The following is a 14214-nucleotide window of genomic DNA, read 5'->3' as shown; positions in this document are numbered from 1 at the left end:
TCCTGAATGCCCAGAAGATGCACAGAGTGGCACCAGGCCTGGGCAACACCCTTGCCAGGTTAGAAGTTCCAAACAGCTTCAGTGAATTCCTTATGTTCTGGCCACAGCTCTTCATGGTACTTGTACCACTCACTGAACAGGTACCTTGGTGAAACACATGTACACACTTTCATTCCCAACCAGGTGACCCCTCCACATGCATCAGCACTGCTAGCACCAGATGTCTTGAGTAGTAATATTTTGACTTGAAATTTGGCTCTGCTCTCCAAGCTACAGACTTCCCAGTGCTAACTGGGACCAAGCTTTACCACTGAAAAGGTCCAACATATATTTCCCATATCAGCTTGGCAGTACTCAAATCCTCAAGCCAGAGGAGGCTGTTCTAACACTCAGTAGCTGCAGCAGCATAATCTCCCAGCTCAAATGGTCCTGTGATTTAAAAGATAAAAATACAAATTCTTGACTGAAGTAATTTTGTTGATGAAGCTATTGTTGAAGTACTTCAGAAACAATTATTGTTAATAGTACAGCTTCCAAGCAGTTCAGCTTCTGCAGGGCCAGCACAAGGACAGGCTGCTTGTTTCCTGACAAGGCAGCTCCTTCTCCTGACCACAGAATGCAGGCTTTCTCCCTGGCCCTTGGTACAGGTTGCAGCTCCTTAACCCCTGGTTACAGAGCACCACACTGAGCCAGATGTGATCAAGGTGAGCACAGACAGGCCTGTATCCCTGCTCACCACGAATATGACCCATGGCAGCAGCTGGGAACCACACTGCCATGGCTCAGGAGAAAGTTGTGGCAGAGCTGGCAGCATCACTCCGGCATGATGCCCAGCCAATTCAGGAACCTCACCCACTCTTCCCAAAGGAGCAGCAACAGCTGGAAATCAGAGCCAGGTACTCATTACAGCAATGTAGTGAGGAAGTTTTATTTGGAAACATGGTAGAAGTTTGTAACCCAACACTGGGTGCACGACTGATGCCGGAGCATATGCAGTTACTATTGAAACACAGGAGTGTTTCGAACAATTGCTGTAATAAAACACAAAATTCTCATACTCCAATACCAGGACACTACAGCAATCTTTAGAATCAAAATTACATCCAAGGAATTCTCTGCACTTACAATTGACCCCACAGTGTAATCTACCTATATATAAGATTAATATATATAGCATGGGAAATTGAAAATCCTTGCTCCATAGATGTATGAACATGTCAAGTCTTTTATAAATAAACATCCAGTGAAGAGAAAAAATTACATTTCTAGTTCATATTTATACATAAAATACTAACAGCAATGGGTGGAAAATTGCACATAGGCCACCCCAAGCCATGCAGCAGGCCTGGAGCAGCCCATCCAAGTTAATATTGAAGTACACACAGGACAGACGAGTCACTAACAGATATTGCGCATTTACAAGAGATCAACTACCAAATTGGGACAACTGTACACATTGGAGAAACCATTTTCATTCTGGAGCTTTTTTTTGTTAAATGTAGATTTGTTACATCTCTTTACATTATACTGCAACATTTACTTCGTGGAGAGGATAAGGGCAACAATGAGGCCATAGAGACCCAAGACTTCAGCGAAGATCAAAATGAGGATCATCCCCACAAATAACCTGGGCTGCTGTGCTGTGCCCCGGACACCTGCATCGCCCACAATGCCGATGGCAAAGCCAGCAGCCAGACCGCTGAGACCCACGCTCAAGCCAGCACCCAGCTGAAGGAAGCTCCTGTGGGACAGAGATGGAAAAGTTTCAGTGGCAAGGAACAGGACACCCAGCCTTAAGCCCCAAACTCTTTCAACAAGTCCAATGTGTCTCAAAGCAGATGCTTACTGACACTCCCAAACTCTGATACTTAAAGAAACAGGCAGCAGTGAAGGATCTTCACCTGATGTTCATGTGTGGCTCATACACCAATCTGAGTTACTGGGGTCATCTGGCTGCCAGCAGACTCAGTGTGCTGTGAGAGCAGCACTTACAAGCACTTGCACCAATGGCTGTCCCATGGTGCTATGCAGCCTGTTAGTAGCTGCTGATCTCCAACCTTTAGCAACCTTATATACAACCACAGCACATCCAAGAGTCTTGCACTGCAGAAGCTGGGCAGGAATGGTCTGGTTTTCCAAGAAGGAGAGCAGTAATGAGCAGCAGTCCCTGTCAGTGTCTGCCCACATGGTAATTGCAAAGGACCATTTGTATCTGCTCTTTTAGACCATGTCTTGTTAGGTCAAGCACACTGCTCGCAGGTACAGCCTATACAGCAACACAGATACCTGTCACACTTCTGCAGGACTGTTTAATTCCAAGAAGGCTCAATCACACCAGTTCCAGCTGTTCTCAGAAGCCAAGAGCAGATTAAGTTGCAGACTGTAGCTGCTACAGAGGCCCAATGTACAGCTCAAGGATTGATTTACCAGCACATAAAGAAAAAGCAATATTAATTATTCACTTGCATCTCCCAGGCAACAGCAGAACTATTTGGACAGTATTGGAAATACCTGTGCATCCAGGTCTAGAGTCTGGCATCATGACACAAGCTTTGTCTCCTATCCCAGTGCTGCCTGTACACAGCTTTTTTTCAAGCCACAGCCCCACCACATGAGCAGCAGGATGCCTGATTGATCTGTGACAGCCAGTACAGCCAACTGAGCAGGCAGCTCCATTGGGGCTGAGGCATCCAGCACAACAGCGGGAATCCAGCCTGTGCTCCTAAGCCTAGCTCAGCAGCATTTAACACTGCCAGCCCTTCCAGTGGCCTTGAGCCAAAACCACCCACACACAGAGCATCCAACAGTGACAGGACAGTCTGAAACAGAATCACCAGATGCAGCAACTTACTTGAATAGCGTGATTTCAGGTGAGAGGGCATTGGCAATGAGCACTGCCACTACGAGGCCGTAGATTGCTATAATACCCGCCATGACCACAGGGATGATGGACTTCATGATCAGCTCAGGCCTCATGACAGACATGGCTGCAATACCCGTGCCACTCTTTGCTGTTCCATATGCAGCTCCCAAGGCTGGAAAAGAAAAAAAATGCATTACACACATCCCCAAATGCCATGTCTTTCACTAGGCTGCAGTTAGAACAGCTAAGTCAGCACAAGGAAGGATTGTGCAAAACCAACACGGTCACATGACAGCCAGGAATATTCTCCCCTACGGGATGAGGAAGTGACCTGCCCAGAGTCCTACTCCAAAAATGAGTTAAGAGATGCTGTTTAAACATTACTGGTAGCAGAACATCTTCCCAGGCGAGCTTCACAGCAGGGCACACCCCAGCAGCCATCCATGCCCCTGCTTAGGAGCCAAAACCCCAAAGTCCCAAGGGGAACTCCAGTGTTCATGCCCTCCCAGAGTCCATACTATGAGGCTCAACACAGCACATCTGTCTACCCCAGGTGAACAGAGCTGAGAGCTGGACCACCTGATGCACAGATCTCCTTGGGGCCTTTCTCCCACAAAGCCCATTTGCCTGTGCTTTGGCCCTGGAGTTATACGTGCCATTGCAGCTTCATCAGACATACTGAGACAGAAACTAACTCAAATATTACCACTCCACATCATTCCTTGGAAAAAGGTTCTGATTCAGAAGAGGCCAGATCTTATGCCTTGAGTTTGTTTTACACACAGTTTCATAGAAAGCCTACGTTTACTGTCTTCACATGACAGTCTTAGATGTCACTGAAGTTCTATTGAACTCCCACTGGTGGCTACACAGAGCTTGGCACATCTACTCCCAAAGAAGCCTTTACCACCTCCCCAAACAAGAGACATCTCCAGCACCTTACAAGGCAGCTTTACAGTACTCCAGTAGCCTGGAAAGTTGTCTTTGCATCTTTGACATTATCCCAGTATTATAGGCAAGTTGGCAAAGACCATACCTGCTTCCCACCATGATCCAGCCTCTAGTGGCACAGCCACTCAGTTCTGGGCTATGGACACCTGTACAGTGTTCCTGCACACCTTCACCTCTACCTTGCAGCAGCTCTGAACAACTGAAGCACATATACTTCATTTAAATATCCCTGATTGATTGGAAAGACATGTTTTCCCATATCTCAGTGAAAAAGGTTTGAGGACATCTCTGTGGCACACACACTGGAAACTGGGCAAGAGCTGTATCTGCTATACACCAAGACTCTGGATTTTTGCTATCAGCTCATCCAGCTGCCCCACCTCTAACAGAGACCAAGCAAGCTCCAAACACTATCTTAAAGGAGGCAAATCTGTCAAAACATTTACCTGGCAGGTGGAGAAGCACTCCATGTATCTAGTTCACCAGAGAAGAAATCCATGCTGGTCTTTAAGCAGCAATTGTGCCATTTAAAATTCAATGGTGTTACAATACAGAGAAGTTGCAATTCACATCACTCAAGACCACCTACTCCCAGTAAGCCTGTTTCAAAGGTTAACTCCCTTGTGAAATACCTGATTTACTCCTTGAACTCACAGAGTTGATTTATGTACTGCTCCTGGGGGCAAAATGCCCTCCCCTCAGGGCTGAGAGAGGATATGTCACCTGGGACCTCACCATATCTGTCCCTTTAAAAGTGATAGAGGGAGTAAGGCTGAGCAGCTCCAGGATCAAGTATAAACTAGACAGTCACTTGCCAGATAGGAAGTAGTGTCAAACCACTGGCCACAGCTTTCCATAGGTCTCTGCCAGCATCCTGTTCTTCAGATCAAGGGAAGTCCCAGCATCAAAACCAATCTTTTTCAGCTCCAGCAGGTGACTCTACTCAGTCAGATCACACACCAAGAAGAGTAACCTTGCAGTTAAATCAGATACCTAAGTCACCTCCTTGATACAGAAAGGGGCTGTGAGGAGCTTTCCAAGTCAGGAGATCCAGTAGCACAGATCCAGTTTCACCAGTTGATACATTCAGACAGGCTCAGCCCAGGAACAGGCTCAGAACCAGCCACATACACTCCAGCAGTATTTGGTCCATTCATAGCCAGGGATTCCTTCCATGTCCAACCATGATGAAGCACATTTCCAGAGCACTAACATGCAGAATTCCCCTGCATTAGAAGTGAGCTAGTAAAAAAAGGCAGATTTCCAATTAGGATACCACTGGTTACCATCACAGCAAGCATGAAAGACCATTTGGGACATCTGGGGCCTTTTAAAACTAATCACTATCAAATTGGCTGCCCTTTGCAGTAGGCAGACTTCCCTGGGAGCAGACAGGCATCAATTGACCAACATCCATTCATCCCCGAGTATGTTATTCTTAAAAGGTTGGAGAAATGTTAAAGGCAACATCCAGGTCAAGTACAGTCCTTGCTTTGCCATGCGAGAAACCTGGGCACTTCCAAAGAAACAGGCTGCTTCCTACAGGTTGGCCCTGCCCCCTCCCACCCCAAACAGCTCCACCTCAGGTTACAGTAATGGATACTCTTGGAAAAACCCTGCTGCTCTGCATAGGTGCATCTGCACAGAACAGACAAGCTGTGTTAGGGGAACTGTACTGGAGCTTATGCAAATTCCCATCACACTGGCTGAAGCCTGTTCCCCAATGAAAACCTGAGAGGTAAACAGTAAAGCTGCCCTACAGGAAGCTGTAGACTCTGAACGTTTTAGTGAGTCACCTGTTTCAAGATTAGGGACAGCTTTTTGTTCTTCCATAATGTAATGAAAGGGTGTGGGCATTTCCACTAGGCCTGGCACTGTCAGCCCACAGCATTATCAAAAATTCTCCAAGGCTGGCAGGCCTTGTACTCCTGGGTCAGTACATCTGAGAACTGAACAAACCACCAGCTCCTTGAGATGTTGCTGTAATAGCAGCAGCCCAAGGAAAATAAAGGACCTGCCAGTCAACTGCCCAAGAGCTGCTCCAATTGGCACTCTGGATTGTCTGACACAGCACTCTGAGCTGTGATTTTGTAAGTTTGGTAAAACACACCACGGAGCACAGGCTTGTCTGTCTGCAAGCAGCAAAGCAGCTGCTTGCCTCCAGTCACTTGTCCCTTGCCTGCACCCATTAGACACTCCTGCGGCCTGAGCAGCCTGACCCAAAGCCTTGTGCTCACAGGATTCACAGTCTGAAGGAAGCAAGTGCAGTAACTTATGCCTCACTGGAGAAGCACACAGTGCTGTAAACCATTGCTTCAAGGAGTATTCGACAGCCTGGTCAGGCTAGGATGTTGTTCACCTTGCAACATCTGTGTGCAACCAGTCAGGCTCTGGATTTGGAAGAAGCCAATTCTACAAAGGAATAAAGGAAACTAACCAAGAGGTTCTGAGGCAGAGTTCATCCATGTCCACTGCTGCTCCCAGTGTTCCCACCAGGGGAGAAGCACCTGCAGGCTGTGTAGAGACTCCAGGGTGACACAGGAATCCATCAGGAAGCTACAGTACAAACTGCAGCATAACTGCTTGAGCCACATTCTGCAGAGCCATGGATTTATACCGATGAACCATCTCATTTTCAGATGTTCCCAAGACTGGCATTTTACTGAGAGGAAATGATGCTCTTGTTGAGATGCCTTCCCCCATTCTCAAGCTGCAGAAATATCGCCTACCTCACTTCTGTTACAGCACTTAGGTCTTAGCCATCCACTGCTTTACCTGCTGTTAAGGACGAAGCCTTAAGCTAATCTCTACTGCAGACAGTCTGGTAGCTCACATACCTGCCCACATCACAAGCACCCTCATTTGGAGCAGAAAATTACCTTGAGCTGCATTCCACCATTTCATTTCTTTCCTGCAAGCAGCTCTCCTGTTCCACCTCCCCACCTCTCAGACAGTATTTTTGGGAAGCACAGGTGTCATTTGTCTTTGACAATGCAAGTTGTTTATAGGCATGATACCTTCCAGAACCATACTGTGCAGGGCTGTCAGCTGCATCAAGCTTCAGGTTCTGAGCCAGCTATTTCACAATGGAGGTCCCTTAAAAGTCAACCAACCAATTGCTATAATATCTAAAGCACTAGTTTAAAAGAAAAGTACTGTATCATTGGCTCTGCAGCAAAAATGAGAAGGCACAGGACTAATTTAACACTGCTGGCTAAAGTTCTATTAATGAGGAATTTTCCAGCTGCTTGGCAGTGCAGCAGGTATTGAAGGCACTGAATGCCCAGCTGGAGTTCAGGCCTAAGGACAACTTCTCACCATGGAGGGCACAGTGGGCACACTTGTGACAGCTTTGCACAGAGCACCAGCAGACACAGAACCAGACAGCTCTGCCCAACACCATGCATGTTCATTCTGGTGTGCTCAAATCACATGAAAAAGCTACAATAATTGAATCAGTCAACAGCACCTGAGCCATCACATTTGACTTATGGGAAATAAGGAACTGCAGCAATGAGAAAAAGTTGTAATCTGCAAATAACCAGACAGGTGCAAAGATGGCCAAGGTCACAGCAGCCTGCTTTTGTCTCTTGCTGACCAGAACAAGTTCTGCTATCTATTTACCATCAGCAAGTACTGCTCACACATCACATAGGACTGCACCAACTCACTTGTTTTCACATCAAACTAGCCTGGAGAGTACAGAACCTGAACATGTTTACTAGAAACATGTCTTGGAACTACAAGCTCCACAAGAATGTGATCTTTAGATACAGCATGAGTCAGACAATCACCACACTAATTAACACTGATCCAGGACAATTTTAGAGTTTTACACTGCTTGTCCAGATTTAGCTCCTTACTTCAAAACCAGGGTGTTTTTTTAACAACTAGCATCAGAACATACTGTGATGCCACATACCTGTGACAAAAGCTACACAATACTGCAAGTTGTAGTTTATCCTATGCTGATATCTCTGCTATACTGACTTAAAATCACAAATTGCTTCACTGAACAGTCACATCTAGGAAACAATTTCCCATCAGCAGTATCTATACCCTGCTGTCCAGTGCCTGAACCCATCACTGGCCCTGGCAAGAGTACCCACATGGGCTCAGACCTGCCAGTATTACATCACTGAGGGAAAAGGGATCACAGGGAAAGACCTCTGAGCTCACTGAATCCAGGATTACCTGACACAGATTCTGCATCAAGGACCTCTCACAAACCAGCTGCAACATGACAGATACCAAACCTTCATCAATACAGCTTATGCACTGACTTTGCATTCCCCTACTCAAACCTTCCCCTTGCAATCTCACAGCACCATGCTGTAGCTTCTAGGAAAGGCTTCCCTGCTGGTTTAGACAAGCCAGCACCACTCCCGATTGCTGTTAAAGCACTGACTCAAGTCCGCATCCCTCACTGACGTTTCAGCTGAAGCACACTCACATGTGTCACAAACCTGGTGCCTAAAGCCAGACAGCCATACTCTTTTGCTTCCAAAATCCATTCTACAAGAGGAAGCAGCAACTCCTTCCTTGGAAAAAGAAAGCTCACTACTTAGGACCATTTTGCAAAATGCAGTGAACTGCTGACTAGTTTTTCCCAGCAAGTAACTAGGTGGTAGTTTCTTCCTCCATTATCTTCAGTAGCCAAGTGGCAGGTAGGCCAGCAGTCCCAACTCTGGCTCCTATGGCATTTCAACCATTGAGTTCCCAGGAAAATTCTTTCCTGTCAAGCAAGAGTACTATGTTCGGAATCCAAGGGCAGGCCATTGACTGCCCTCATCATGGACATCCACATCCCACCACCAGGTACAATCTAAGCAAGACTAAACACAGCCAACCAAGCTTTTATTTTATAAAAAACTAAAATCACAAACATGGCCGGTGTGGAACCAGTCCATAGTGCCTAACCAGCATGGCTAGACAGCTTCCTCTCAAACACTAGTTTTAATCCACTGTCCACTTGGCTCTTCACATGACTTCATCTCCCACACTCAATCAACATCAGCTTCCCCAAATCCATCCTCCAGACCCAGCCACCATCCCAGAGGCCTATTAAGACAATGAGGTCTCAAGCACCTCAAGAGCACTTACACAGCTTGAGCTATAACCAATCCAATACTAGAAGGGAGCCAAATGAGGTGGGACATAAAGACTAGCCAGTATGTTCACATCTGTGGAGACATGGGCTAAGCCTTCAGAAGGGAAAGCCAGATTAGCTCCTAATTCTTTTGTTCCCAATTACTGTGACACCTGCATTTGGGAAAAAAAAAAAAACCAGCTGAAGCCTTCCCCATGTTACATCCCAAAGGGATGCTGCACCCATCAGGGACCAGCAAATGCTGTGCAGGAACAGCGTTCGCCTTCTGAAGGAGGTTTTAACAAGGCTCTGAGAGGCAAGGCATTAAAGGACGGTCTTTCCGGTGTAAATCAGCATTAATGGTCCCTACATCTGTGCTCCTTCAGTGGGGAGAGCAGTGCCGCAGGATGACCCAATTTACACCGCACTGAGCTCGCTGCCTAGAGACGCAGAGGGAGGGCCATGGAGCAGGGCTTCCCCCGTGCTCCAGCATCCCTGTTCCACGGGGTAGCTCAGGAGCCCGTCCATTGCCTGCAATGGCATTAACGCCTCTAAGGCAGACTACCCCACCAAATGACAGCGCATTTATGTTTAATCTCATTAAAAACTGGTCTTGTGTTATCTGGGGAATGGTTTGAACACCAACCACGTCCGATTCACAGTGGGAGAAGCGCCGCCGCCGCCGCGGAGGCCAGGGCAGGCAGAGCCCCGAGGACACACGATATTCCCCCGCCGCCGCGCCCCGCGGGGAGACCCCGACCCGCTACCCGGAGAAAGGGGGAGGGGAGGACGGCCCGGGCGGCGCCGCCGCAGTCACGTGGCCCCGGGGGCTCCGCCGGCGGTGACGTCACCGGCAAGGACCCTCTGCTGCCCCCGAGAACCCGGATGGAGCGGTGTGGCGGGGGGGAGGGGGGCGCACCCCGGCCCCAAGAATTCCAGCCCCCGCCGCCGATGGCGCCCCGCCGGAGCAGGGGAGTGACGGGGAAAGAGAAGCCGCTTCCCCACACTGTGCTCCCCTTCCTCCCCACCCTCTCCTCCCCACCCTCCGGTTGCCGGTCGGTGCTCACCGCTAAAGACCATGGCGGCCGAAGCGCCCATCACGGCGAAGAAGGAGGCGTACTCGGGGCTGGCGCTGGAGGACATGGCTGCGCGGGGCAGGCCGAGGCGCCGCTAGAGTGGGAGCGCGAGAGGGCAGGGGAAAGGCGGAAAGCTCCGCCGCGGCGTCGGTCCTCGGCGGGCAATGCTCGGCCACAAAATGGCGGAGGCGCGGCGGGAAGCAGGCGGGGCGGAGGGAACCTGGGGCGGCGGCACGGGGCTGACGGCGGCAGGGCCCGGGGCGCGGAAGCTCAGTCCCGGCGAGAGTGGCGGCGGCGCGCGCGCTGCGCCCTAAATACGGCCTCCGCAGGACAAAATGGCGGCGGCCCGCCCGTCACGTGATCGCACCCACGGCCCCCGCCCGCCCCGCCCTCGGCGCACACCACGCGCGCTGCAGGGGGGGACGGCCGCCCGCACGCTCCTCACCGTCCGCCCCTCGCCCCAGTCCCGTTCCCGCGGCGCGGCTGCCGGCGAGGCCCAGCGGCATCCGGGCTCCTCCGCGAGCCCCGGGGCGCGGCGGCGGCGCCTGGCCTCGCCGGCAGCCCGGCTCTGATCCCCTGCCCTCGCTCCCCCCTCCGCGGCGCCCGGTGAGCCCGTCCTGCCCGGCGGCCGGGGTCCGCTGAGCGTGATTCAGCTCTCATTAGCATAAGGGGCCTGTCCCGTCACGGCCCCGCCCACGCTGCGCTGGCTCTGTCCGGGCTGGGGGTGCTCGTGTCGAGTCCTTCTGTCTTGTGCCCCTGTCCTGTCCGTGTGTCGTGACCGTGTGTCGTGACCGTGTGTCGTATCCGTGTGTCGTATCCGTGTGTCTTATTCCCGTGTCATGGTCGTATGTCCTGTCCTTCTGTCTTGTCCGTGTGTCCTGTCCCTGCAGCACCGCCCGGGCCGTGTCCCCGTTACCTGACCCCAGGTCAGGCTGCCCGTACCCCCGTGTCCGTGTGCCGTGTTCCGGTGCCGCATCCCCCACGATGCATCCCGTATGCCCTATTCCCCGTGCCATGTCCTGTGTCCCATGTGCCATGTCCTCCACAGCACATCCTGTGTTCCATGTGCCTTGCCTGCATGCTGTGCCCCGTTCCCTGTCAGAGCCCTATCGCCTGAGCTGTGGTGACGTGTCATGGGCTTCCAATGAGCATCAGCTGCCCCCTGGGGCCTTGCTAGCTTGGGTCCCCTCTAGGGGCTTCCAGCCCCGGCACTCCACATCCTCCCAGGGTCCAGGATCGGTAGCATCTGTTGGAGTTCTACTCCCATCCCATCCATCGATCCTGCTCACTTGGATGTGACAACCACCCTCTGGCTCATCCTTTCACCCAGGCCAGAGGAGAGCAGGGGGGCTGGGTTTGAACCATGGTATCATCCTTCATAGGCTTTGCCACCTGCTTTCTCCTGCAGGCACTCCCCTGAGCCAGCCCCGTCCCAAAACATGCCAGATGGATGCTCCTACAGCCTGTCCTGGAAGGGTGGCTGATGTCATTCTGTTATCCAGGATTTGGGGTTTCATTAACAGCTCCTGCTGCCACAAACCTGGCTGAGCTTCCCATGTCCCAAAACACCAGATCTCTTAATTACTCAAGGGCCTTTTCTCCCAGGTTGCCCCTTTTCTGGACACCTCAGCCTTGTTAGAGCCCACAGGGAAGCTGAGGACAGAATTTACTTTGGCAAATTCCTTCCTGCTGCTTGAACACAAAGGGTCACCTTGTCTTTGTGGGGTCATCCAGCGCCCATGGCAGGGGCTGGCTGGAAGCACAGAGAGGAGCAGGCTGGGGGTCAGAGCCACAGAGGGAGACTGTTCTGAGCCCTGGCAGAGGTGAGTGCAGGGGCTGTGCATCCCATGTGTGGAGCACACTGTCACCACCACCACCACTGCCATAGCACTGTCACCAGCAGTACCACCACTGCCATCACTGCCACCACCAGCATCAATGCCACCTCTGCCACCAGCATCCCCACTGCCACCACCATAACTGCCCCCAGCACCACAACCATCTTCACTACCATCACCACTCCCTCCACTGCTGCTTTTCCACCCTGGACATGTTCTTTCTCAGCGTGGCCATTGTTGTCATTGCTCTGTGTGGTGACTGTCACTGCTAGCAGTGTTTCCAGCAGCTCAAATTAACCTTTCACTACCAAAGAGACAATCCCTGCCTCTAGGGCCCAGAGCAAATAGTCACCGGGTGAATTTCTCACTGCTCAGGCCACTGGCAGCATCAGCAGTTTGTTCACGAGATTTGGGCTGGTGAGGGGAGATGGGGCCTGGCCTGTGGTGCCTCATCCCACCCTGGCACTCAGGTCTGTGCCCTCCTGGTGCTCACCTGGGCTGAGTCTGGCCATGCTGCCACCAGCCCTCATCTGGAGTGGACATCTCTCCCAATACTGTGCCTGGCTTGGCTGCAATGAGGGGACTCTGCAGGGTGCAAAGCCCAAACAGAGAGTGGCATGAGCATCCTGGCCGCCAGGGATGAGCCCAGATATCTGCCCCATGGAATTTATCCGTGGGTGATGGGTGCTGTCTTGTTGTTGGGTGAGAGCTTCAAAGCCCCAAGGACACCAAGAGACTGGAGCTACACCAGCATCAATATTTTGAGCAGGGACCCAGGGCCCAGACTGGATTTTAGGAGCCCCTAGAGGATGCTCTTCCCCCTGTGCCTCTCCTGGGTCCCGGTGGGCCCTGGCTGCAGACGGAGCGGCTCCATAGCCGCACACCCCGGAATGCTGCCGTCTCCTCCTCCAGGGCAGCTCCAGCCCCGGCCCCGCTGCCCCTCGCTGGCTGGTGGCTTCCCACAGACCATCCGGCCCCATCCCCGCTCCTCGCTCTATCTGCCGGCGCACAAAGAGCCTCCTTGTAGCTGGGAGCTCACGAGTTGTGCCGGTGGTGGCGCTTTGGGGGAGCCGTGTCTCCGGAGAGCCTGAGCCGTGGGGCCCGAGGGCTGAGCTTCCCTCCCTCCACTCTTTGGAACTGCAGGATGCTGGGAGTCTTCTTGCCCCTGCATTGTGGACAAGCACCTTGAGCCAAGCCCTCTTCTCCTTCCTTCTCCTCCTCCCATGCTCTTCATTTGGGACTCAGTCAATATCTCTGGGCCTCAGTTCTCCAGCACTAATAAATAGTCCAATAAATTGCTTGGATTTCAGCTGAAATTGCTGATTCATAGCAAGGATATTTTTAAAGATCTTGGCAACAAAATTTCCTTTCAAAACGTTGCATTTTACGTTTTCACTGTGGCATGTCTTTATTCAGCCTCCTCCTAGCCAGGTGGAGCCAGGCAGGTCATGGTGGAGCCAGCGTGATTCCCACTGCACATCCTGGTGCCAACACTTAAGGATTTGCACAGAGGGAAGCTCTGGGTGCTGGAAACGAGAGCATCTACCTCCTTTCACCCACCCAGGACTGCCCAGTCTTCCTCACTCTCTCCACACCATCCTCGACTGGCCAGGCCAATGCAGGGACTGTGTGCTAAGCATCCTCCTGAGATGCCCGTGGAGCCACACTGGTGGCCCAGGTGTGGCTGTGATTGGTGGAGTGAGTGGACAGAATGCACAAAGCCCATGTAGGCCAGAGGAGGGGAAGGACTATTTGGACACTAGTGACAGCTCATGTGCCCTTGCCCTGCTCCCTGTCATGCCTGGCCAGTTGCAGCAGGTACCCAAGAGCAATTTAAGTCCTTTCCACAATAGTGCTCTTTGAAAGCACTGTGGCATTGCCACCACCAGCAGCACTGCTGCTGCAGCTGCAGCTGTGCCTCCTGGCCCCTGCAGGCCTGGGAGTGATGGCATCCTTGGCTGGGGGCTCTCAGTCAGACCTGACTCTCTTCTGGCCCCATGGTGGCTGCACACACCTAGCCTTCCCCAGGATGTCTCTGTCCCCCTGCTACCCCTCAGGGAGACACCAGGGCTCTCATGCCAGTTCTGCATCTGTCTTGTGGATGTGCAGGGGTACTTCTTCCTCAGGAAAAAGGCAACAGAAGGAGGGAACCAAATTCAACGCACACTGGGAGGCGGACACAACATCAAAGGCAAAGAGCCAGAGCCTGGATGCACAACATCCCGAATTCCTGTTCCCACAGCAACCAGCACTCAGCCCCTGGCCCCGGCACCAGGCGCTCGCCAGGCTGGCACCAGTGCGCCCACGTTCGCCAGAGGGACGGGAGAGTGCCACCTCCAGTTCTGCCTTTTCCTTTTGAGCTGGATTCACCACACAGCATGGCATGACACTGCACCA

General features: G+C 51.9%; 1 protein-coding gene across 1 annotated transcript; it reads right to left on the bottom strand.

Annotated features, from left to right (window-relative positions):
- Positions 1 to 912: 912 nt before the first annotated feature.
- On the bottom strand, positions 913 to 10383 carry ATP6V0C (ATPase H+ transporting V0 subunit c). Its single transcript, XM_056503274.1, has 3 exons — positions 9971 to 10383; positions 2852 to 3035; positions 913 to 1741 (listed from the first exon to the last, which is right to left on the bottom strand). Exons 1-3 carry the CDS (start codon positions 10044 to 10046, stop codon positions 1537 to 1539), a joined length of 465 nt encoding a protein of 154 aa, XP_056359249.1. The 5' UTR covers positions 10047 to 10383; the 3' UTR covers positions 913 to 1536.
- Positions 10384 to 14214: the final 3831 nt, after the last annotated feature.

This window comes from Oenanthe melanoleuca, chromosome 14 (assembly GCF_029582105.1).
Source record: "Oenanthe melanoleuca isolate GR-GAL-2019-014 chromosome 14, OMel1.0, whole genome shotgun sequence".
Classification (NCBI taxonomy): Eukaryota; Metazoa; Chordata; class Aves; order Passeriformes; family Muscicapidae; genus Oenanthe; species Oenanthe melanoleuca.
The sequence above is the reverse complement of the archived record's forward strand: the minus strand, read 5'-3'. Positions and strand labels throughout refer to the sequence as shown.